The following is a 26,888-nucleotide window of genomic DNA, read 5'->3' as shown; positions in this document are numbered from 1 at the left end:
AGATAGTATGTATCAATATATGGATACTGACATTGATAGGGGGTATGGACTTATGGTTACTATGGTGAATGTAGATGTGAGAAACTTGGATTAGTTGACGAAAGGCTTCCATATGTACAAGCTTCCAGAATACCTGGCATCATCACTTTTTGAAAGTGGTTCATAAACACATACTTTTGGTTGTCTGTTGTCTTTCACCGCTCTCCAGCAATATGCCAGCTATATGACGGCGGTTTGTAAAAAAATAGAATGCAGACAATCCAGTGATTGACATTATGAGCATCGTTCATGCAATTTGGATTGGTTTGTTGTTTAACGCCGCACTCAGCAATATTCCAGCTATATGACGGCGGTCTGTCAATAATCGAGTCTGTACCAGACAATCCAGTGATTGATATGAACATCGATCCACGCAATTGAGATCGATGACATGCATGAACCAAGTCAGAGAGCCTGACCACCCGATCCCGTTAGTCGCCTTTTACGACAAGCATAGCCACCTTTTACGTGTGTGTGTGTGTGTGTGTGTGTGTGTGTGTGTGTGTGTGTGTGTTTGGGTGGGGTAAGGCTTAATGCCGAGCGCCAGACAGGGTGTGACGCGGACGGGGAACGAACCCCTTACCTTCCGCTCTCCGGGCGGACGCTCTACCAAAAGACCACGTCGCCTCTTACGACATACCGATCTATTCTAACCCGGATCTTCACTGGGTATTATGGAATGGATGGGTGAGTGAGTGACCTGGGTTTAACGCCGCTTTTAACATTATTCCAGTCATATCACGGTGTGTCAGCTTAAAGTGGGAGGAAAGTGAGTGAGTGAGTGAGTGAGTGAGTATGGTTTTACGCCGCTTTTAGCAATATTCCAGCAATATCACGGCGGGGAAAACCAGTTAAATGGGTACACACATTGTACCCATATCGGGAATCGAAATCGAGTCTTAACGCGTGACGAGCGAACGCTTTAACCACTAGGCTACCCGACCGCCGGTGGGAGGAAAGCCCGACGTGATGCAGTTCTCGGATGTTTACCACTTCGGTGAAACCCACGAGCACGGGTAGAGTGCTGACAAATCTAGAAACATAATCGGGGCGAACCGGGATTCGTACCAACAATCATAGGTTTTTTTGCGTGCCCAAGGGACGCAACTCTGCATTTTGGAATGAGATATTAGTCATTTGTTCAGGGTTGCTCACATTTTCGCGAACACCTGGTATCATTACTATTTGATAGCGATTCATAAACATGATACAGTTGGAATCGAACAATCGACTATTTATTTCTGTTGGAAATGGAAAGGGTTTTGTCGCTTTATTTAAGTGTCCAGGTAGCGGTCATCCAAAGTCTGTCTGTCTGTCATACATGAAAGGTTTATAGATACCACTGACATGGCCTCAGGTAGCATAACCGTTGTTGTGTGGCCAAGGATACATGGCCATGATATAATTCACTGGATTGTCTGTAAATAATCGGACCCGTGAAGATCCGGGGTAGAATAGGTCTTCAGCAACCCATGCTTGCCATAAAAGGCGACTATGCTTGTCGTAAAAGGCGACTAACAGGATCGGGTGGTCAGGCTCGCTGACTTCGTTGAGGCATGTCATCGATCCCAATTGCGTGGATCGATGCTCATGATATCAATCACTTGGTTGTCTGGTCCAGACTCGATTATTTACAGACCGCCGTCATATAGCTGGAATAACAAACAACCCAACCAACTGTAACTAAATCGAGTCTGGACCAGACAATCCAGTGATTAATAAGTATCGATCCACGCAATTAGGATCCGATGACATGTATCAAACAAGTCTACGCGCCTGACCACCCGATCCTGTTAGTTACCTCTTACTACAAGCATATTCGCCTTTTACGGCAAGCATATTGCTGAAGACCAATTCTACGCCGGATGTTCAAGGGATCAGTGTGAAGTACACGTTGGGATGACTCACATCCACCAACTACACTTGCAACGACACTTTATAAATATGGATGAGATATTATTCGTGGGTGCAATGTGAGCAGATCGCCCTGTATTTCGCTGACTTGCACCATGCATGAATGAATAGTAACCAGTAGGACATCTGCCAAACACACAAAATTGAAATACATAGATGTTGACTGAGATTACTCCATGAATGTAGAGCGCATTAATGAAATTATGTTACACATACCATTAAAGATTAATGATACTCCTAAAAACAATATAGCACATATTTCAAGACCTTATCAACTCTCACGAGGACTTCTTGAGTTCCGTTTTCATCTGACCATGGCTGGTGTTTTATTTATAACGCATAACTGAATATCACATATAGTTTCTCCGGGGTGGATAAGACCCGTGAAGATTCCGGGGTAGAATAAGTCTTCAGCAACCCATGCTTGCCGTAAAAGGTGACTATGCTTGTCGTAAAAGGCGACTAACGGGATCGGGTGGTCAGGCTCGCTGACTTGGTTGATGCATGTCATCGATCCCAAATGCGTGGATCGATGTTTATGTTGTCAATCACTGGGTTGTCTGGTCCAGACTCGATTATTTACAGACCGCCGTCATAAAGCTAGAGTATTGCTGAGTGCAGCGTTAAACAACAAACCAACCAATCATCTGACCATGGCTGGTGTTTTATTTATAACGCATAACTGAATATCACATATTGTTTCTCCGGGGTGGACAAGGTCTTCAGCAGTAAAAGGCAGCAAAAGACGATGTCACACTGGCCACAAGAAAGATCATTATAAACTAATATGTCTAGGATAATAGGGCGGTTCGTTGGTTAGTTGTTTAACGCCGTACTCAGCAATATTTCAGCCATATGACGGCGGTATGTAAATAATTGAGTCTGGGCCCGCAATCCAGTGATTGATTTATCATGAGCATCGATCCACTCAACTGGGATCGATGACATGCTGCCAAGTCAGCGAACCTGACCAACCAACCAAATAATGCGTTGGACAGAAAAATAGATCCAAGGTCCCACCATGGATGAGAGATGATTCTGATATACATAGTTCAAGACCATGCTTTGTCATCATCTGCTGGAGAATTATGTTGAGATCTCTTTATTTGTTAATAACTGACTCACGAGCAGTTGCTGAAGATGATGATGACATCAGTGAGTGAGGCCACCTCGCTGGGGATCATGGTTGGTTGGTTGGTTTGTTGTTTAGCGCCGCACTCAGCAATATTCCAGCTTTATGACGGCGGTCTGCAAATAATTGAGTCTGGACCAGACAATCCAGTGTTTAATATCATGAGTATCGATCCACGCAACCGGTGGTTGTGCGCATAGCCAATATTGAAACTCAGCAATGAGTTGGTTTAAAAACACTGGTTGATGATAGTTACATGATTATGATAGGATTGTGTCACACAGGGGGACTATAATTTTACGATACTTTAACTCCCTGGACAGAGCCATCATAATGTCAGTTGGTAATAGCATATCAGTGAATGTCTTTGGGTCGTCGTCGGTGGTGTGTACACTGTTTCTTGTCTGTCGTTAGAGGCAACTAACGGGATCGGGTGGTCAGACTCGCCGACTTGGTTGATGCATGTCATGGACCCCGTGGATCGATGTTCATGATGTCATTCACTGTATTGTCTGGTCCAGACTCGATTATTTACAGACCGCCGTCACATAGCTGGAATATTGTTGAGTGCGGCGATAAACAACATGAGACAGAAACATTTTCTTGCCAAAACACCACGAGGATAGTGTTTCTTCTGTCCATGTCTCCCTTGTGTCACAGTAACGCGCTTACATGATACCGCGCCAAACCAGGAAGTGCCAAATAAGAGCATGGGTCAGCAATTTTCAAGGTAGAAATTGATCTCATGATTCTGCCACTGACATAAGGACACTTCAAGCAATGCCGTGTGACATCGACACTGATGTAACACTCCTTCCCAGGAAACAAGCTCATCTCAACGGAGCTCACAATACCGATAATGTAACGAAAGTGTCAAGTTGGACGGAGTTTTGTCTGTAAAGAACCACAAGGCCCAGCTCGCTGCAAAAGCTCTATATTCTACGAGCGCTTCAACCAATTTTCTATCACTTACAATCAACGCGACTGCCAAAACACGTGCTTGATTATTTCTGGTTTGCAAAACCAAAGGAGCTTTAACTGACATGTCATACCATCAAGATTCCAAAAATATTGTAGTAGCACTCGGTTTATCCATATAAGAACAAATGGCCGTTTATTATTACAGAGAAGTGTTCATTCAATCGATTGACCCGATATGATCCGGGGTGGAAAAGGCTGTACCTGTATATATGAACAGTCATACCCGGCTGCACAAAAGCGTTTGAGTAAATGAAAACGACCAGTTACATTTGAAAGTTATGTTCAAACTTTGTGATCAAACATCTCACAAACACATGGTCACAGCCATCATGGATGTTACGTAGGGCTACGCTGTGAACATGTCTCGTTGTGAATAGACATTGCCTTTATTTGTCGCTTTCTTTGTTTGTTGTTTAACTCCGCACTCAGCTTTTAATATCCCAGCTAAATGACGGCGGTCTGTAAATAATCGAGTCTGAACAAGACAATCCAGTGATTGATATCATTAGCATCTATCCACGCAATTTGGATCGACGACATGCATCAACCAAGTCAGCGAGCCTGACCACCCGATCCCGAGCTATTCTACCCCAGATCTTCACGGGATGGTTGTTTTCAGGCTGCGAGAAGATGGCTAATTTCATGTTTTTAGACCCCAAACGTGTTTTGTGTAGATAGAACGAACCAAATGTGTATACCGTGCCGAATTTAAAGACATTCCTAAACATGTCTAATTCATGTTCACATTCTAAACACATTTTGGACATGGTCGTACTTATCATTTGTCAAAGCTTTTTTATCTTTTGTCGACGAGTGTTGATAATGTTTCATATCAAAAGACACGAGGGTGAGATTTATCACCCAACATAATTCTACCAACGTAACTTATATACAGTAATAACTTGTGTCGAGATTGTTAAACGTACAGCTATCAAGCTTCAGTGGAAGAGATATTAGTGATGTCATTTGCTTGTGACGTCATGGTAACCTATGACGCCACAATGTTCTGCAAAGCTAGTTTGGGATGATAATCGTACAAGGCTCGCCCAACAGATTGTGTACATGTGATGTCAGGGTTCTTTTTCAAATTAGATTTGTTTCAGTAGCGACATAAATGAAGTATAGATAGTAATTTTCTTTTACATTCAACTGGAAGACGAAAAACGTCAAATGGGAAAGTAACTCTGGGTGACGTTCTCAAGTTTGTTACCGAGTCAGTGGAGGAACCAATTTAAGGATAGTCATGTTCCCCAAGCATCCAATGTGTGGAAGACTGGAGTTTTCTCCCTGAGAGTTCTACCTGTATCAATGCCCTATATATGCCATAAGGAGTGCCGCGGATGGAGAAATACCATTGGATCTGTTTGATTACGCCTCTTACGAAAAGCATAGTCGCCTGTTACGACAAGCAGGGATTGCTGAATACCTATTCTCTACACAGATTTCCATGGGTCTCTTTGGGTTGATGATCTCTTCAACCACAGCCTGTACTAACCCGGATCTTCACGGGTCCCATCCAGCAGAACGACTAGTCCAAGACCAGTGAAGATCCGGGCTATCGACGATTTATCGCCAAAGACCAATGGGGAGTACCGCCGTACTAATCCGTCAGGGGCGTGCGTGTACTAGTGGTCATACTCTGTGACGGTTCCGCTTTTAGAATGCGCTGCGAATCATTTAGCGCGAATTTCAAGTAGAGCCGTAGCAAAGTTTATGTGAACATGGCCAGCAAGTACCTGCTATGGTCCGTGCCAAAACTTAAATGTGCGCTCTTTCAACGAAAAGCTTCGACAGCTGGAAGGAAACTTGAACTGATCGAGAGGTATGTTACCCAATTTTTTAGTTATCAAGTATGCTTACATTCATAATTTGCTATATGCACCGCAATTTCTACTAGGCCCTTTTCTTGCCTGTCAAATAAGTGCCATCTCCGTCACTGTCAGGCCTACTGTGACTGACAAAATCAACTATCGATATATTTCAGTTGTTGCCTTCCATTAAATCATGACCTACTGTATAGTTACCTATAACCAAAGTACTAACTGTGGCTCCCGGTCTCAGATTATATAAATCCTCGATAAATGGCGCAGTCTCCATTGCGTCGTCTGTTAACATTCACCGCACTCCTGAGACGTCACCTGTTTTCGAACACCCGATTGCTTTTGTAGTTTAGCGGGGCTTTTTATGAATATGATCAGCGAGGTGTGACACGTAGTTCTCAACAAAATTCGGTACTACTTCCGCCCGTATCCGCCAAAATTTGTTTCAAAAATAATTAAAAGTACTGAGCGTCAATGCATTGGACATATTACTTTAGGATGGGGGTTTCGGGCGGAAGATTTTCCCATAATGCTTGCAAGTCGGCGGTAAAACACAGAAGGTTTATATAACTTTGAAACCTGAAGTATTCACAAAATATAGACGTTTGTCAAATTATAGTGTTACATTTTACTCTTCCTTTTCGTCATGATATTGGCACCAAAATTCTGAATGACTTATGATAGCCGTACAGTGTCTTCTGGCTATAAAGGCATGAGATTATCAAATACAGTTTAATCATACAAGTTTCATTGCTTATTCATGATTCATGATAATGATATGAATTATTTTCCTATAATATGCCCTTATGCAAATCTGAAATAGTAGTTGCACAAGTTAACATGTATTTAATTTTCATTTCAGACTTGAATCTTATGACAGAAATGATGATTTTGTTGGGCCATCTGTCTCCATCCCACGTCCAGAAGATACATCATGGCCAGTGTCAGGATTTCAACAGCTGATGCCTTCCCATCGTCAACTGCTGCCTCCCATTTCCAAAGAAACCATTGAGGCTTACTTCATCTACCGTATGGCAGGAGACACCAAGCTGCACATGATATCAAGGCCATAGAGAAAGGTTCTCTGTTGTTTGAGGGGGACAGGGTGCTGGCATGCAGTGTTCACATATGTGCATCTACTGATGTATACTTAAGTGGCATCGTCAGTGCATCTATGAAAAACAAGGTAAAATATTTACACACGATAAAAAACAAACAAACAACAAAACCTTTTTAAATTATAATGAAATTTGTACTCAAAGATGAAGCTAATCCGAAATACATTCTTGACATAAAACTGATTGAAAGTGAATTTATTAATGGGAAATTAAATTGCACCTACATCACATTATATGCATGACTTCTATGCTTGGGTTAATGGGGGTAGCCTAGTGGTCTAAGTGTTTACTCATCTTGCTGAAGGCTAGGTTCAATTCCCCAAAAGGGTTTCAATGTGTGAAGCCCATTTCTGTTGTCTCTAGCTGTGAAAGAGCTGGAATATTGCTAAAAGTGGTGCATAACCATACGTACTCACTCACTCTTTCCTAGGTCACATACAATTACAAGGTGAAGGTAGAGAAGACCGGGGAGCCAGTCAACTCCCACTGCGAGTGTCCTGCAGGGAAAGGACCACATTCAACCTGTAAGCACATCGCTGCGGTGCTGTTGATGTTGGAGCATTTCATCTAAACTGGCAGTGTGCAAGTTGGAAAGAGCTGTACCGAATACTTGCGGTTGTTCCACAAGCCCAAAACATCGTACAAAGGTAGGTCATATTACAGCCAAGGAAATATCATACCCAGGCCTCAACTACAATGTTATGATAAGGAAGAGAATGTATGGATGTCAACTTCTATATTATGAGGTCAAGGGGGGTTCCTCATTATATAGAAGTTGACATCCATATATTCTCTTCCTTATGTGCATCACTTCTAAATGCCTTAAGAAACGTTATGATGGTTTATGATTTTGTATATAAAAGAGAAACTGTATATGACTAAATATTATGTGTTGGATATTGGAGTGGAAAAAGGTTTTAAATATTTGTATAAGTGTTGTTTTGAACAGGATTATTATGGCAATGTAGTATCAAAATATTGTATCCAGGATCACCCGTAACAGCAGCAGAACTGCCGTCAAAAAGAAAATGGTCACAGCATATGCTTGACGATCCAAGGCCACATAAATACAGACACATGAGTGGCCACAATGATCATGTGCGCAACATGATGACAAACTACTGCTCAAAGTCATCTCATAATATCGCCCTAAGATATCTTCACCCAAAGGCTGATCAATGTACAGACAGCTGCTAAGGACCATCACTACCAAACAGCCATTTACAGAGTACATGGTTGACACGGCACTGAAGGTACACAACACTGGAAATTCTGACGTATAATACATGTAAAGTTCTTTAAAACCTTAAGTCTTTCAGATTTGATCTTTGTAATACACAGTTAAAATCATAGCTTGTGAGGAAACATAGCAACATCTTACTGTTTGGGGTTGTGAGTCATTTGTAAAATGCAATTAACTAAGTTTGAAAATGCTTAATCATGATCAAGCAGATTAGTTCCCTTGTAAAAGAAAAATAGACTTGTATATTAGGCATTTTTCGGATTACTGTCATGTAAAACAAACTATGCGAAAAAATATTGTTTGGGACATCTCTTTTATGTCTTGACTTTTGTTTTTCTTTACAGGTAACTGAGGAATCTGCGAAAGATATTGAGACCAGTCCCGGAGCCCAGGGGGGGGCACACAGAAAGAAAATGGCGCCTCACAGCCTCAAGGTTTGGAGAAGTGACCCAAATGACCAACCGACGAAATAAGGAGAAGTTGCTTCGGACTTTCCTCCCACATGAAGCTGACACACCGCGATATAACTGGAACACTGTTAAAAGCGGCGTTAAACCAAACTCACTCACTCACTCACTCACTCACTCACTCACTCACTCACTCACTCACTCACTCACTCACTCACTCACTCACTCACTCACTCACTCACTCACTCACTCACTCACTCACTCACTCACTCACTCACTCACTCACTCACTCACTCACTCACTCACTCACTCACTCACTCACTCACTCACTCACTCACTCACTCACTCACTCACTCACTCACTCACTCACTCACTCACTCACTCACTCACTCACTCACTCACTCACTCACTCACTCACTCACTCACTCACTCACTCACTCACTCACTCACTCACTCACTCACTCACTCACTCACTCACTCACTCACTCACTCACTCACTCACTCACTCACTCACTCACTCACTCACTCACTCACTCACTCACTCACTCACTCACTCACTCACTCACTCACTCACTCACTCACTCACTCACTCACTCACTCACTCACTCACTCACTCACTCACTCACTCACTCACTCACTCACTCACTCACTCACTCACTCACAGTAGCGGCACAACATCACAACTGCTTGGGCAGCACTGAGCACGTGTGGAACGTCCCCGAACGAACGGAAATCCTTTTGTCTGGTCATTCAGTGAACAATGATTCTTTTCAATGCAAAATCATGACCAAAACAAATCTATTGATACAAACGAAATTCTGAAGAGTTTCTGCAGGTACTGATTATTTCTATTTCAGAATCAGCACCATGTCGAGACTCATCCTGCTGTTATCCTGTGCAGTGACTGGGCTTTTAGGTACGGTTTCAAATATATTTGCCTAAAATGCTGTTCCCTCGTATGCATGGATAACTCGCGTGGACGTTGTAAACGGTAAATATGGATGAGCTGCACCAGACTATAATTAGTGTAATCTGATACTTCATGTCTCTCATCTTGTCTTTCCTGTATCTCTTTACCAGTCAGTCATTCTTTTTCCTCTGTACTTCCCTTCTCTCCTTCTTGTCTTCCGGGACCGCCTCCGTGGTCTAATGGTAGAGCGTCCGCCCGGAGAGCGGAAGGTACGGGGTTCGATCCCCAGCCACATCTTCTTGTCTTTCCTGTATCTCTTTACCAGTCAGTCATTCATTTTCCTCTGCACTTCCCTTGTCTCTTTGCTGTCTTCCGATCCCGTCTGTTCTTCTCATCTTTCCTCTCTGTCTTCCGTTCCCGACTCTGGCTTCTCGATTCAACTTCCAGTCTACCGCCACTGTGTCCCTTCCCTTCTCTCATTCCTATTTCCTTCCTACCTCTATTTCCTGTCTCTCCGTCCCCTCTGTCCTTCCTGTCTCACCTTCCCGTCTGTACATCTTGTCTCTCCGTCCCCTCTATCCTTCCTGTCTCTCCGTCCCCTCTATCCTTCCTGCCTCTCTGTCCCCTCTATCCTTCCTGCCTCTCCGTCCCCTCTATCCTTCCTGTCTCTCCGTCCCCTCTATCCTTCCTGCCTCTCTGTCCCCTCTATCCTTCCTGCCTCTCTGTCCCCTCTATCCTTCCTGTCTCTCCGTCCCCTCTATCCTTCCTGCCTCTCTGTCCCCTCTATCCTTCCTGCCTCTCCGTCCCCTCTATCCTTCCTGTCTCTCCGTCCCCTCTATCCTTCCTGCCTCTCTGTCCCCTCTATCCTTCCTGCCTCTCTGTCCCCTCTATCCTTCCTGTCTCTCTGTCCCCTCTATCCTTCCTGCCTCTCTGTCCCCTCTATCCTTCCTGTCTCTCCGTCCCCTCTATCCTTCCTGCCTCTCTGTCCCCTCTATCCTTCCTGCCTCTCTGTCCCCTCTATCCTTCCTGCCTCTCCATCCCCTCTATCCTTCCTGCCTCTCCGTCCCCTCTGTCCTTCCTGCCTCTCTGTCCCCTCTATCCTTCCTGTCTCTCCGTCCCCTCTATCCTTCCTGCCTCTCTGTCCCCTCTATCCTTCCTGCCTCTCCGTCCCCTCTATCCTTCCTGCCTCTCCGTCCCCTCTGTCCTTCCTGCCTCTCTGTCCCCTCTATCCTTCCTGTCTCTCCGTCCCCTCTATCCTTCCTGCCTCTCTGTCCCCTCTATCCTTCCTGTCTCTCCGTCCCCTCTATCCTTCCTGCCTCTCTGTCCCCTCTATCCTTCCTGCCTCTCTGTCCCCTCTATCCTTCCTGCCTCTCCGTCCCCTCTATCCTTCCTGCCTCTCCGTCCCCTCTATCCTTCCTGCCTCTCTGTCCCCTCTATCCTTCCTGCCTCTCTGTCCCCTCTATCCTTCCTGTCTCTCTGTCCCCTCTATCCTTCCTGTCTCTCCGTCCCCTCTATCCTTCCTGCCTCTCCGTCCCCTCTATCCTTCCTGTCTCTCTGTCCCCTCTATCCTTCCTGCCTCTCCGTCCCCTCTATCCTTCCTGCCTCTCTGTCCCCTCTATCCTTCCTGTCTCTCTGTCCCCTCTATCCTTCCTGCCTCTCTGTCCCCTCTATCCTTCCTGTCTCTCTGTCCCCTCTATCCTTCCTGCCTCTCCGTCCCCTCTATCCTTCCTGTCTCTCTGTCCCCTCTATCCTTCCTGCCTCTCTGTCCCCTCTATCCTTCCTGTCTCTCTGTCCCCTCTATCCTTCCTGCCTCTCCATCCCCTCTATCCTTCCTGCCTCTCCGTCCCCTCTATCCTTCCTGCCTCTCTGTCCCCTCTATCCTTCCTGTCTCTCTGTCCCCTCTATCCTTCCTGCCTCTCCGTCCCCTCTATCCTTCCTGCCTCTCCATCCCCTCTATCCTTCCTGCCTCTCTGTCCCCTCTATCCTTCCTGTCTCTCTGTCCCCTCTATCCTTCCTGCCTCTCCGTCCCCTCTATCCTTCCTGCCTCTCCATCCCCTCTATCCTTCCTGCCTCTCTGTCCCCTCTATCCTTCCTGCCTCTCTGTCCCCTCTATCCTTCCTGTCTCTCTGTCCCCTCTATCCTTCCTGCCTCTCCGTCCCCTCTATCCTTCCTGCCTCTCCATCCCCTCTATCCTTCCTGCCTCTCCATCCCCTCTGTCCTTCCTGCCTCTCCGTCCCGTCAGTTCTTCATGTCTCTAATTCCTGTCTCTCCGTCCCCCCTGCCCCTCCTTTCCCGACAGTCAGTCTGTCATCCAAACCTGTTCTTCCCGCCTCTTAGCCCGCCCCTCATTCCAGTTTATCCTTCACTCTAACCTCTCTATAAATCCTTCATTGGTACTGAAAAATGTTTAGAGCTCAAAGGCCATTGATACACCAATGACAATGGAAAACAATATGGAGACACCTATATTACATTGGTTAAACTTGAAGTGCTTCTTATTTCATCGTTTACTTTCCACAGCCGCCTGTCCTGCCGGATATAGACCGATGACGCCCACCATGTGCTACAAAACCATAAAAACCGCCACCAGTTCCAGAATTGACGTAGTTGGTATGTTGACTTTGGAGGACATTTTCAAACTTGACGCATCAGTAACAAACATGTGTCCATACAATTCCCTATTTTGACTTGCCTTTGCATGTGTTTGTAGCAGGTTCCATCAATATGGAAAGGGTTTTGTCGCTTTTATGAACAGGGCAGAATACCTATTTTTGATAGGGGCGCTGGGGTTACAGTCGCCACAATTCGCTGTGCAGGGTTGTCTCCCTTAGGCGTGTTATGGTCCTCGGTTCGAATCCCGATCGCCCTGATCTTGAGCATTGGTTCCCTCAGCAACAGACCCGTGTGTTTCACTTTGTTGTGAGCGCCTAAGACCACCATCACCTTGGGCCTTCCACCACTATGAAAGTGGTACTCCGTCATTTAACTAACAGACCAAAACTAACTACATTATGAAGGACACTATGAGCAAATAGATCATTTCACAAAATATTGTCTCTGAAATATGCATATTTGTATGAATTTCTAATATCTTTATAATAGTTACACAGAAATACAAAGTGGCATCATGACACATCTTAAAACTCTTGCTTTGGATAACATTTCATTTCTGTGTTAAATTGTACATGTAGGCAGATGAAAATGTTTACTGATTTATGATAATTGTGCTGTTGGTTAGATCACGTATGTTCTGGCAATACTGGTGCTGGGTTTAGCCTAGTGGTTAAAGCGTTCGCTCGTCACACGGAAGCCCCGGGTTTCTCCCATGCCCAAGGGACGGAACTCTGCAAGGCGAATTGCGGCGCCTTGGACCCCTGGGCCACGTGTGCCCCATTCTGATTGCCAAACAACCTATGATGGTCGTAATGGACAACATGATGGATGTTTGGTTTGGTCATGCTCTGTAAGATGGATGATAGCGTTTTTTATCATCTCGGCGGCGTTGGACGGTGCTGATAATATCAATCACTGGATTATCTTGTCCAAAGTGGATAATTTACAGATCGACGTCATATAGCATGAATAATGCTGAGTGCTGCGCTAAAAAACAAACAAAAACCAACACCAAGTTATGTTTTACGAAAGGTAGTTGACTGTTTCTAGGGCAATGCTGTGTCAGCATTAACCTGTTAAGCTTATTCTTATTCTTATTCGACTCCACCCCGCAGTGATCTGTCCTGATGGATACACAAAGACTGAGAATCCCAAGATGTGCTTCAAACTGAGTGATTTTGCGGATGCAAGAAGCTACCAATCTGCTGTGGATGCATGTCGGAAGACACGTGGCCGTCTCATCGATCTGGACACTCCCGAGAAGTATGGACTCATTGCTGGGTATATGACTGCTTTGGGACCCAAAGGAGGAGACGCACGTAAGAGAATTTCCTTCAAACCTTTCTGGGGAATAAACCCATAAGGGCAAACAAATAAGCTACATGAAACATATGTTGCTTTCGTTTGCAGCTTATCGCTGCACTTAACGATATTGCAGTTATTCAATAATGGTCTTCCACTGTAAAGATATGACCGCTGATGCTTGACGGTGACGTAAATGTGCTGTCTGGCAATGTCAGTAAAAGCCATCGGGTGTCAACAGGGCTACCATTACACAGTTATCAGCCGATTGCTGAGAAACCTTGGTCAAACAAATGCGAAGGACCTTTCGCGGTCAGAACGCCCTTCCGTGATGCCACGGCGTGAAGGCAGGGAACTGCATCGAATAGTACAACCATTTTTAGCAAATGTCGTTTGCACTTCTTTGAACACTTCGTAAAATGACACATTTTAAGTGGACTAACTGACATCCTGCCATTCAACTCTTGCCATGAAAAACATTTTACTTTTATCTAACTCTTGCGTTTTACTTTTTCAGAAAGAAACACTGCATACCGTGTGTGGACTGGTCTGAAACGAAGCTCAAAAACTGGGTTTAAATGGAACACGGGATCCACAAAGGTCCCCGCTTGGGGGAAGGGGGAGCCAGACAACAGTCGCGGTGAAGACTGTGGTCAGCTGGACAGCTGGGGGCTCAGTGACCTCTACTGCCACCTTCGACGCCGGTACATCTGTGAGATCCCCTTGTAACAGCCACCATAACAACTAACCGCATGTGTACATGTAACATCAATGAGAAACCACCTTTTTGAATAAATGCTGAATCAACTGTTGCATTGATAAAATATATGCGTTCCTTGAACTATTTACAAAGAGCTGGATGTGGGAGAGGTCCACATGCATTTTACAGACACACATGTGTGTTTGATAATCCTAATATAGTGAGTGAGTGATTGACTGAGTATGGTTTTACGCCGCTTTTAACAATATTCCAGCAATATCACAGCGGGGGACAACAGAAATGGGCTTCACACGGTGGCCCGGGTCTTCAGGTGACGCTCGAACGCTTTTACCACGAGGCTACTCCATCGCCCCACTCCTATATTGGCCCCATTTGAAATATTTGGCGTTAAGCTCAAGGTGGGCAGAACTATTACTCTGCTTGCAATTTTATGGTTTAAAATGTTAAAACCTCGAAAATGAATATCAAAGCAACCCACAAACATCGTAATTTTGACGTCGACATCGACACACACATAGAAGATCAATAATGGCGTGCAACAACCACATAAGTGACTTCAATCGGAGCCCCATGTTAACAAACGTATAGGCTTTATTATTAACTTTAGTAAATAAACATTACATTTACCCCAGGGAAGCATTTAATAAAAGCCCCCTAAACCCGCAGTTATTCTAGCTAGGTGACAAAAAATGGCATCTGAAAAGTTAAAAACCATTGCAACGGATAGACCTTGTGTGCACCCCTGACAAACATGGCGGAAGTTGTCCGGTATCCTGCATTCTTGCCGTGGCGGAGAGCACCTTCTGCAAGTATTGCCATCCTCGTGTATTCAAGATGTCTACCCAACACGAGAGACCAATCACCTACACTAAACATGGAGAGTGAGCTCTTCAGATGTACCCCAAGACTTTAAACAGCAGCTCTCTGGCTGGTCACGGCTAGGGCTCCACGCAATCTGCTCATGACTTTAAGAACCTGAAAAAGTTATCCTGTTTCAGTTACCTTTCCATTCTCCATACCCCAACCATTCATTGCACCTCTGATAAACTGTGTGATTTCGAAATCACTTCTCTCAGAAACCCTAAATATAGCAAAGTTGGGACATGAGATCCCATACCCGTGCTTGTAGATCTCCGGAGTAATTTTCCGAATTAAAAAACTCATGGATTTTGCCCAAAATATGGCCGAAATATCACGTTGTTTCATTTTGTGTTGGATATCTGACTACCTTACGTTAAAAAATGTCCGGCTGTCTCTAAACAATCGTTGTCGTTGGTTTGTTGTTTAACGCCGCACTCAGCAATATTCCAGCTATATGACGGCAGTCTGTAAATAATCGAGTCTGGACCAGACAATCCAGTGATTGATAACATGAGCATCGATCTCTGCAATTGGGATACCCTGACATGCAAGTAAGCGAGCCTGACTACCCGATCCCGTTGATCGCCTCTTAGGACAAACATAGTCACCTGTTACGGCAAGCATGGGTTTCTGAAGATCTATTCTCTGTTGATCTGTTCGTCGTTGGGACATAATATTTAACGAGATCTGACTTCAGAATATTTTGTGTCCAGTAATCTGCATGAATCACGTGGGAGGCCCTGCGCTATCGGGACAATGTTTGGAAAAGGAATTTCCTCGCACTGTGATTTGTGAGACGCTTCGATGGCTGTTTGTTCGCAACAGCGCACATTACTTTCACGAGTTTATTTTCACCGATTGGCTGACGATGGAACCATGTGACTTTATCAGTGTACTGAATTGAATTTGTCATAATGTTTGTGGCAGTGTGAAAGGGGTCATCCATACCCAATAATCAGAGGACGTAGGGACTTGTACACGTGTTGATTTGAAGATCTATAAAGGTATATTTAAAAAGTCTAACAATATCTGTACATCTTGAAACCTTAATGTGTATCATGTATACTTGTGTGTAAACTCTATCCTCAATTTAGAAACAAGTACATTCCAAAGAAGTTTACATCTTATCCAAATATCAATTTGTTTTGCATACCCATGTCAACCTCTCATATTACTTTATTACAAAATATTTCATTGTACATACATCATGCATTGTGAGTTAGAGTGAGTGAGTATGGTTTTACGCCGCTTTTAGCAATATTCCAGCAATATCACGGCGGGGGACACCAGAAATGGGCTTCACACATTGTACCCATGTCGGGAATAGAACCCGGGTCTTCGGCGTGACGAGCGAACGCTTTAACCACTAGGCTACTCGACCGCCCCTGTTAGAAGATACATCCATATCTTGTAAATACGTTGAACTATGGGCCTATGGCCTTTCAGTTTGCAATGGATACACAAATTGAGGATACTGTTGACACCTGTTCGGATTTTCAAGATTGGCCCACATGATCAGTTTTACATCCCTCACTTCGGATTGTTTCCAAATGTAACTTAAGTATTCAAAACCATTTGTTGTTGTAGTTGCTGTTTGTTGTTTAACGCCGCACCTGCAATATCCCACCTATATGACCGCCGTCTGTAAATAAACGAGTCTGGACTAGACGGTTCAGCGATTGACATCAGGAGCATCGATCTCCGCAACTGGGATACGATGACATGCATCAACCAAGTCAGGGAGCCTGACCACCCGATCCCGTTACTCACTCACTCTGTTAAACAGAAACGAAACATCATCCGTCTGGGGGCCACGGCCTAACCGTCACAGGTGTCACGAGTTTTTAACCGGTAGTTTTCGCGAGTACTACCCGTGTGTCTCGATCACCCAGTACTGTTAGAACGCACGCGGTCAGAGGAACGGTCAGTGTGGTGTGGCCTCTGATCTGTCAATGGTGGCAGGCGCTTATCGCGCAAAGAGTTGATACAAAGAGTTTTCCGTTTGGGAAATAGCCACGTTTGTTATCAGCTTGAAGTCCCTGTGGGGCAGCTCTTTGCCGCTTGGAACGATCACTGGACACAGCTATACGAACCTTTTGATAGTTTAACAGTGGTTCAAAGCGTTTAGCTTGCCGTCCTTGTGGTCGAAGCACAGTAATAAAGGTCTAGGTCGATCTACTGACCTCTGACTTAACCTAAATGATCTCTCAATATCACGAAGACACTAGACTTAATCTCCCTCCATATCCTTTAGAGTGTCCACAATCATCTTCCAACGTTCCATAAACGTATCGCCGTCATTTTCAGGTACGCCGTCTGGAGTCGAGTCTGGACCAGACAATCCAGTGATCATCATCGATCCATGCAGTTGGGTGCGATGACATGCATCAACCAAGTCAGGGAGCCTGACAACCCGATCCCGTTAGTCGCCTTTTACGGCAAGCATGGGTTGCTGAAGACCTATTCTACCCCGGATCTTCACGAGTCCCATTTTATTTATTTCTATTTCAATTGGCTTCAACTTACTTTCTACTGTTTCAGTTAAACCGTACTCATCATATGATCCACTAAGGTAGACTCCAATGACACAAATGACTCGTGGCTACTGAGGTAGAAGTTAATGACACATATGACTCGTGGCTACTAAGGTAGAAGCTAATGTCACATATGACTCGTGGTTACTAAGGTAGACGCTACTCACGTGCATGACTAGTGGCCGCTAAGGTAGACGCTACTCACGTGCAGGACTCGTTGCCACTAAGGTAGACGCTACTCACGTGCATGACTAGTGGCCACTTAGGTAGACGCTACTCACGTGCAGGACTCGTTGCCACTAAGGTAGACGCTACTCACGTGCATGACTAGTGGCCACTTAGGTAGACGCTACTCACGTGCAGGACTCGTTGCCACTAAGGTAGACGCTACTCACGTGCATGACTAGTGGCCACTTAGGTAGACGCTACTCACGTGCAGGACTCGTTGCCACTAAGGTAGACGCTACTCACGTGCATGACTAGTGGCCACTTAGGTAGACGCTACTCACGTGCAGGACTCGTTGCCACTAAGGTAGACGCTACTCACGTGCATGACTAGTGGCAACTTAGGTAGACGCTACTCACGTGCATGACTAGTGGCCACTTAGGTAGACGCTACTCACGTGCATGACTAGTGGCCACTTACGTAGACGCTACTCACGTGCAGGACTCGTTGCCACTAAGGTAGACGCTACTCACGTGCATGACTAGTGGCCACTTAGGTAGACGCTACTCGCGTGCATGACTAGTGGCCACTTAGGTAGACGCTACTCACGTGCATGACTAGTGGCCACTAAGGTAGACGCTACTCACGTGCATGACTAGTGGCCACTTAGGTAGACGCTGCTCACGTGCAGGACTCGTGGCCACTAAGGTAGACGCTACTCACGTGCATGACTAGTGGCAACTTAGGTAGACGCTACTCACGTGCATGACTAGTGGCCACTTAGGTAGACGCTACTCACGTGCAGGACTCGTGGCCACTAAGGTAGACTCTACTCACGTGCAAGACTCGTGACCACTAAGGTAGACGCTACTCACGTGCAGGACTCGTGGTTACTAAGGTAGACGCTACTCACGTGCAGGACTCGTGGTTACTAACGTAGACGCTACTCACGTGCAGGACTCGTGGTTACTAAGATAGACGCTACTCACGTGCAGGACTCGTGGTTACTAAGGTAGACGCTACTCACGTGCAGGACTCGTGGTTACTAAGGAACAAGCTATGCCCACACTTATGAGTACCGCGTGTCTATGTAACCAACAACGTACAGGCAATAGATACAGGTGGTAGCTATGACGTATACATCACCAGTGACCCGCCGGTATTACTGCTGATTCTTTCCCCAAGTCAAATGTTGATCGTGTCACTAGTATTGGGTGTTGTCAGCTTTATGAATATAACTGTTTATAAATACCTTTCATTATTGATTTGTTGAGTCGTGAAACGCCGATCTTTTTCTTCGACAGAACACTCCCTGTATAAGTCATGTCCTGAAGAAACTAATCTGATAAGTTGATAGCGCTATTGTTAATGAGTGTACAATCATATCGCAGTCGTAGATATTGGCACGTGGGCCTGTCAATCACATCACAGAAGAAGGCGCAGTTGAACAATCGGGGGCATGTCAAAACGCAATATGTTTATGAAGCGAGTTTTTGGTGTTTGTTTGTTTGTTTTTTGTTTAACGCCGCACTCAGCAATATCACAGCTATATGACGGAGGTCTGTAAATAAACCAGTCTGGATCAGACAATCCAGTGACTGATATCATGAGCATCGATACATACTATTGGGATACCCCGTGCATCCACCAAGTCAGCGAGCCTGACCACCCGACCCCGTTAGTCGCCTCTTACGACAAGCATAGTCGCCTTTTTACGGCAAGCATGGGTTGCTGAAGACCTATTCTACCCTAGAATATGAGTGAGTTAATATGTAATGTCACATCGGCAATATTTCAGCCTTCCGCGATACAACTTACCTTGAAATCTTTGCTTACCCGAATTGTGATGACAGTTAAGGAAACGCCTTTATTTGCCTAAAATTCTACCAGCTATTGGGATGACTTTAAAATCAGACAAACTGACACGGGCTAGCAGGCTAGAAGGAATTTATATGCCTGCCTTTCTGTCTTGTTTCTCACCTTCACAAGGACGGCATTAAGGCTATTTCAGTGAAAAATATAATTAGTAGAAAAACTTTTTCACATCGCCGAAATATTTCATTACTTTGTCCAATAAATATCGTTTGGCTCAAATTCAGAGTTTTGATCATATGAAATTGAACACAATCTAATGTTAACAACTAACATGTTAAAATAAAATTGCGTTGATCAATTAATCGTTGTGAAACAAGAGTTGTATTTCTTAATGATAATTAGCGAAGATGACGCCTTCGTGGATAATATTCGCCATAGCCTTGTGTATACGGCCCCCGAAAATACATATCCTTGGGACTCGGTAACGACTATCTAACAGGGTAGACTGAGAAATGTCGGACACAAATATCTAACTTTGTGTGAGGGTGGGTGTTTGATTACACGGGACGCGATACATGTGGGATAGCGTCACGTTCACTGATGAATGCATAGCATGTGGATCTGCACTTCAGTCAGGTCAGATCGGCGACGGAGCCTGATTAAACGGATTGGGTTGTATCAGTGCATGAGTGAGTGGGTTTACACATCTTGTAGCCTTACCACAGCAAAATGACGGCGGGCGAACCAAGAACTGACAAATCGCATCCATGGGGAGAATGGAACCCAGGTCTTTGGCGTGGCGAACGAACGCTTTAAGCACCATAGGTAGCTGCGGTCACCGTATCTCTATGCTGCCCCTCTCCCCCCCCCCCCCCCCCCCCCCCCCCCCCCCCCCCCCAACCACCCCAATTAAAAAAATAATTTAATAATAATGATAAAAAATAAAAAATAAATAAATAAATAAATTGAAATGAAATAAAAAAAATGATAATAAATAAACAAATGAATGAATGAATGAATGAATGAATGAATGAATTGAAATGTAATGTAATGTAATGTAATGTAATGAAATGAAATAAATAGAAGAAAAAATAAAATAACATTTTAAGAACAAATAGATAATTAAAAACAACAACATTTGGACTCGCAAGCTATACAGATCTATACGTGCTGCTCCATAGTGTTTTCCTCATAGATCCCCGATCTAAATCTGCATCGAACTTTATATGTTTAAGCAAAGTCCACGCGTCGTGATCTGGTTAACGACAAATGCTACATGATTCACTTCCTTAAACACTTGCCTTCAAATACGACTCCTTATATTTTACATTGAGCAAACAGTATATTAGCTTATCCAGTTGCAAATCGGACTGGTAAACAGTACTGCGGTCAGCGTTTGCGGCCAAATGTCAGTACCCTCTTGATAAGATTCCAGCTCGATAAGTACACATAGAAAGTTGCATGATCGAAAAGATAAGTGCACATATTTGAAGGCAAGTGTTTAAGGAAGCGAATCGTGTTGCAATTTTCTTGAGATTTCGGTCCATGTTTGTTATGGCAGAGTTTTTTTATTAGGACGATTTGTCTCGAATCCGGAAAATATTAGGAAAACATCACAGGAACCGCTCTGTGTACTGACAAGTCAATATCAAAATGGTTTATAGGGAGCAGCGCAAAGATACGGTTGCCCCAGGTTACCACTTGGCTACCGGACCGTGCTTTGTTAGCACGAAGGCAATTTAATGGGAGACTAAACTCGGGCAAATTGTCAGGTCCAACAAGTTTGATTCGAATTGTTCTTTTGTTATTATAACTTTGGTTATTTACTAACACAGCATGTGCTTGTTTTTCAATCTACAAATGATCCCTTTCATTACAAAGATAGGTTATCCGTGAAGAATAGGGTAGAATACAGGTCTTCAGCAACCCATGCTTGTCGTAAAAGGTGACTATGCTTGTCGGAAGAGGCGACTAACGGGATCGGGTGGTCAGGCTCGCTGACTTGGTTGATGCATGTCATCGTATCCCAATTGCGTGGATCGAAGTCCATGTTGTCAATCAGTGAATTGTCTGGTTCAGACTCGATTATTTACAGACCGCCGTCATATAGCTAGAATATTGCTGATTGCGGCGTTACACAACAAACAAACAAACAGAGACAGGGTTGGTAGGGTTGTGTGTTTGTCTTGCCTGTAATGTTTGTTTAAGGTTGAATACACTGCCGAGCAAAAGAAAGTATACACTTGCAAATTGGATTTGACAAAAAAATTACAAACGTTATCCAAACAGAAATTTTAGAAGGTAAATTGACCTAATCTAACCCAACTGACACTGTCATTACCCATAAAATGTACATTTACAGGTAAAATGATGATTTGCGTGGGAAAATGATGGAATAGTAAAAACTATTTAACGGGATGAGTAATTGAGGGTTGCGGTTTTGGAATCAAGAAGCATTTGTTGTTCTACAGAATGATTTCTTGAGGAAAATGATGACATAAATGAATCTGTACTATCACCCAAAGGTCTGATAACTGGTTCAACAAGGTTGATATCTCGCAAAGACCGCGCTGATCCTCCCTTTGACATGTGTGAGTTTGAATGTTGTGTTACGTCTTGCCACGAACCCTTCACAGCAGAGACCATCTATTACATGGTCCCCGTTCACAGTTAGCCAAGAAAGGCACATTAGGGTTGAGCTCACAATATCTGACTGGCGGACGTAAGTCAGCGTGGCCGCTTTGTGCCACCAACACATCTTTGGTGGTTTCTTATAAAGCCGAATTTTCTCCATGAGTTGAACTTTCGTTTCAGATGTTCTGAGTGAGTGAGTATGGTTTTACGCCGCTTTTAGCAATATTCCAGCAATATCACGGCGGGGGACACCAGAAATGGGCTTCACACATTGTACCCATGTCGGGAATCGAACCCGGGTCTTCGGCGTGACGAGCGAACGCTTTAACCACTAGGCTACCCGACCGCCCCTCAGATGTTCTGAAGTCGACAATGTCATATATTCATGTATGGTCGCTTCCAGACTACTCATGGTAGGCGAGACAGTATCTGATTCCCGGACGTTATATTAACTGGCGTTACCCATGACAATGACACTGAGATTGTTTAAAATGGGCAATAGGATGTTCCAAGCAATATATGAACACATCACCTCCTATAATGTCTTTATGAAAATCACCAGTTTTCTTTTTCGCCTCGAAAACTAGTACATATCCATCAATAGGCCCCAGATCACGGGTTGTGGCGTGCAAAACAATGACACGATTACCTTTACCTGATAGTACCATGGATGCTTTTTGTCCATCTGCCGATAGCCACATGAAGTCAGTAGAATTATTCTTATTCGCCCAGGTTTCATATGTTTAAATCATCTGGAAGTCCTGACTGCGATAGTTATGTTAGGTGTGGAGAAAATGTGACCTCATAGACAAACGGAGTATGTTTCCCCAAAAACTGCTCGACCATTGCCACGCGCAGTGTATCGATATCCCATCTCGTGGAGAGCAATAGTTAGTGCAGTCCGGGAAACATTAATTGTATCTTTAATTTCCTCCAAAATTCTACTAAAGGTCAGGGTTACCTTCTGCTCACAAAGCTTGTACACTATACGCCTAATCACCCTGTATCAAAGCTGTTTAATATCCTTTTACGTCCCGGTTTTGTTTTTGAGACCACCCTTATATCTGTTTTGTTTTATTTATTAGACCATAGACTTGATGGTATGAATTGAAAACCCCATAGCTTGGGCGGTACAGTAATTCACCCTATCTAAACTAATAAATGGTTTCCCTCTATCTCTCTAAAATGTAAAGAACTTGTGTACATTTCCCAGTACAGACTCCATGTCGTGTACCATGACTATGGCTACAATGCAAGTGTAATGTGACATGCATCATGGGAGCAGCGTTGACAATACAAACGCAGCTCATTTTGTTATTTTAGAAGATGCACATCTAGAAGTTTCTCCATAGGATTTCTTTCGTGTGGATTAGATGTTTTATGAAGACTACATTATTATCATTATAACGGAGTCACGTGCGCATATTTCTATAATACGTTATAGACTGTCACCATTGACTTAGAAAAAAAGTGAACTGTTTTCGTCCGAATTCTTTTCTTGTAAACTTGTCAATATGACTCCTTGGGACTTGAATACTTCAAATCACAGGTAGGTCGATCGGAAGTTACTCGATATTTCGATAGCAACAGTCTGTGAAAAAGTATATCCTTTCTTAATGGGCAAAAAGCATTTTTCTAGCATTTCCGACAGTACTTTTGGCTGAAAACAGTTGCCCAAACACTGCAAACATAAGGCCCCAAACACAACTATGATACCCGTATGAAATAGATCACTATCGAATAACCATTTATTGTTTGTTTTATCTTTAGCTAGTGTCAAACGTCTGTATATTTTCTTTTTCCCTGACGCCTCTTCAAAACATCCATTTTTTCTCGAACAGGGACACGAAACATCAGAACATCCAGCGTGTCAAATTACCGATTTATTGTTTGTGTGAAAAACCTGAGGATAAGCCATTCCGTGAAGAGATGTGGCGAACAACCAATAGACGCAATCATTGATTATTCACGACATATCGTCAGTGAGGGCGGCATTAGTTCCCGGATATCCGTGTCCTTATATGGGTAATATAATCTTTTATTCCCTACGCGATGAAGTAACAGATGGAGAGATGCTTCATCCGCATCACACATGTGTCATGCATTGTTGACCTAGTTTTACCTGCTTTGATTGCACAACTAACTCCCAATTCGACTCCGTGACTAACGGATCAAGCACGCATCTGAACAAAGCTAAATGCAGCGTACGTCTTAATAGAGCAGTTGGGCACCACTTTCCACAAACGAAAAGAGTAGACGAAAATGGATCCTGGTGCGCCTAAGGGACACAACCCTGGAAGCAAATATCAGCAACATACACCACTGGTCCCAAACCAGGTGAATATGATTGAGACCTGTGAAGATCCGGGGAAGAATAGGACTTCAGTAACCCATACTTGCCGTAAAAGACGACTATGCTTGTCGTAAGAGGCGACTAACGGATCGGGTGGTCCGGCTCGCTGACTTGGTTGACGCATGACATCGTATCCCAATTGAGTGGATCGATGCTCGTGGTGTCAATCACTGGATTGTCTGGTTCAAACTCGATTATTTACAGATCGCCCTCATTTAGCTGGAATATTGTTGAGTCCGGCGTTAAAAAAACAAAAACAAACCGAATATGATTGATACCAGTATTATGTCAACAGTTTGTTTAGAGTAGAGCAAACTCGACAGCAGCAGTGTGCGTGTAACATACGCCTCTCAGAGTAACCTGCACTTCTGGGCTTTCCCATGACCTATTATATCAGCTGACACGGCGGCCGGCTGCTACTATGAGTCCTTGCAGGAGATCGCGAGAAACATTGACACAAAGTATCCACCAATATCCCTGGCTCCCCGGAAAGAGGATCTTCGATCACGTGACCTTCATATGCTGCTGCCACCTACCGGCGACGGATCCACATCTCTGCGAGGTACTTGTGCCGTTGACAATCCGTGGATTTAGGCCGAGGTGTTCGAACAGTGTATCACCCAATAGTGGGTATTGCACTTTAGAGACTGCATGTGTAAAGCAGATTCTTTGATAATAAGCCTTGTTCGCAATGAATCACTTTATAATGATTGCCCTTGAATCAGTAAGTACTTGGGCGTCAACATTCACCCACAGCAAGTTCGTAGACAAACATGTTATAAGTGTTGTAACATTTTAGTAGTAGTAGTAGTAGAAGTGGTGCTACTAAAGTAGTAGTAGTAGTAGTAGTAGTAACAGTAGTAGTGGTAGTAGTAGTAGCAGGGGTGGTAGTAAAGGTAGTAGTAGTAGTGGTGGTAGTGGTAATAATAGTTGTAGTAGTAGTAGTAGTAGTAGTAGTAGTAGTGGTAATAATAGTTGTAGTAGTAGTGGTAGTAATAGTTGTAGTAGTAGTAGTAGTACTAGTAGTAGTAGTAGTAGTAGTAGTAGTAGTAGTAGTTGTGGTAGTAATATCAATCACTGTTTTGTCTGGTCCAAAGTCGATTTTACAGGTCGCCGTCATATAGCTTGTATAATCCTGATTGTGGCGTTCATCAAGAAGTCACACAAACAAGGGAGAAGGCAAGTTGGACGCCACATCGTCCATCATTGTTACAGCGCCAGCACGTACCCTGGCCCTTGCTGTGTTGAAAATGCGGCGCTATGCTAAATCTAGTACAGTTTCATAAGGAAGTGATGTTCCCACAATTGCATCCGACTGATTTAATTGTCACGCCGCGCGCTGACGCATTTCCTCCAGGATTACCCTTCAACCTAGAGCCGAGCTTCCCACCGGAGCTCTGTACTTGGGAAACGAATAAAAGTACTCAGATATATGCCGAGTTGGGGCGCGTAACACATTGTTAGGACACAGTAACATGGATATACGCGCAAAATGCGCTGATTATTCTGGCAAACCTTTCAGTAAATACATGTAGATTTGCATGGACAGGCTACCACTATATACAATAGACTCACATGCCTGCAAGATTCTACTGGAACAACCCACTAAGTTAAAATTGTTTGACAGGCATTACTTAGAAGTTGACGGATGACAAGGTAGACACAATTTCTGGATAACAACTTCTTTAAATAATACTGTAAAGGCGACGTTTCGGTATAGATCCTTATACCGTTGTCACCCAAGACTTGAACTTGTTATCCATAAATTGTGTCTACTTTGCCACTAAGTTTACAGTAAAATTCCCAGACGATCCACTAATCTGGTCCCACTGTTTGTTCGGGCAGAAAGCTGAACTTTTTTGTTCGCGCCTTTTTGTTTTATAAGGAGTCCAGTCATGCTAGACTTAGTCGTCCGTGATTATATGCAGACGACTAAAACTTTGACACGCACCACACAGTTGGCATAGGTGCTTGACCAGCACGTGCACACCGTGAACTAACATTTTAACTTACCGGTAACTCAGCGGGTGTGATTGTGGTTTCTGGAGAGGAACTATAATGTCGGTTTATAGTGCTTTCCCACTGAGCTACCATGTCGCAGTTAAACACTACTCAGAGCCGACCAGTTCTTATTCTATCCCCTTAATGTCGAGCGCCAGGCTGGGTAACAACAAGTACCACCTATTAACGTTTTTTGGTATGACGAGGCCAGGGAATCGAACCACCGACCTTCCGCTCTCCGGGCAGACTCAAGGAGGAGGTACTGGGGACCGTTTCTGATCACCAGGGTTATTCATAATGGGTTCCTCAGTCTCAGCTGTAAAC

General features: G+C 44.1%; 2 protein-coding genes across 2 annotated transcripts; both read left to right on the top strand.

Annotated features, from left to right (window-relative positions):
• The first annotated feature begins 5,787 nt into the window (after positions 1-5,787).
• On the top strand, positions 5,788-7,072 carry LOC124118892. Its single transcript, XM_046481191.2, has 2 exons — positions 5,788-5,888; positions 6,749-7,072. The coding sequence occupies exons 1-2, from the start codon at positions 5,788-5,790 to the stop codon at positions 6,957-6,959; spliced, it is 312 nt and encodes a 103-aa protein (XP_046337147.2). The 3' UTR covers positions 6,960-7,072.
• A 2,350-nt stretch (positions 7,073-9,422) lies between these two features.
• On the top strand, positions 9,423-14,237 carry LOC124118895 (C-type lectin domain family 4 member M-like). Its single transcript, XM_048401046.1, has 4 exons — positions 9,423-9,570; positions 12,085-12,174; positions 13,293-13,496; positions 13,997-14,237. The coding sequence occupies exons 1-4, from the start codon at positions 9,522-9,524 to the stop codon at positions 14,206-14,208; spliced, it is 555 nt and encodes a 184-aa protein (XP_048257003.1). The 5' UTR covers positions 9,423-9,521; the 3' UTR covers positions 14,209-14,237.
• Positions 14,238-26,888: the final 12,651 nt, after the last annotated feature.

Source organism: Haliotis rufescens, unplaced genomic scaffold (assembly GCF_023055435.1).
Source record: "Haliotis rufescens isolate VD_foot unplaced genomic scaffold, xgHalRufe1.0.p SCAF_21, whole genome shotgun sequence".
Lineage (NCBI taxonomy): Eukaryota > Metazoa > Mollusca > Gastropoda > Lepetellida > Haliotidae > Haliotis > Haliotis rufescens.
The sequence above is the reverse complement of the archived record's forward strand: the minus strand, read 5'-3'. Positions and strand labels throughout refer to the sequence as shown.

Coding starts and splice junctions, on each gene's coding strand:
- LOC124118892 (XM_046481191.2), top strand. CDS start 5,788: ATGGCCAGCAAGTACCTGCTATGGTCCGTGCCAAAACTTAAATGTGCG. Junction 5,889..6,748: donor AAACTTGAACTGATCGAGAG/GTATGTTACCCA, acceptor TTTTCATTTCAG/ACTTGAATCTTATGACAGAA.
- LOC124118895 (XM_048401046.1), top strand. CDS start 9,522: ATGTCGAGACTCATCCTGCTGTTATCCTGTGCAGTGACTGGGCTTTTA. Junction 9,571..12,084: donor TGCAGTGACTGGGCTTTTAG/GTACGGTTTCAA, acceptor TACTTTCCACAG/CCGCCTGTCCTGCCGGATAT. Junction 12,175..13,292: donor TTCCAGAATTGACGTAGTTG/GTATGTTGACTT, acceptor TCCACCCCGCAG/TGATCTGTCCTGATGGATAC.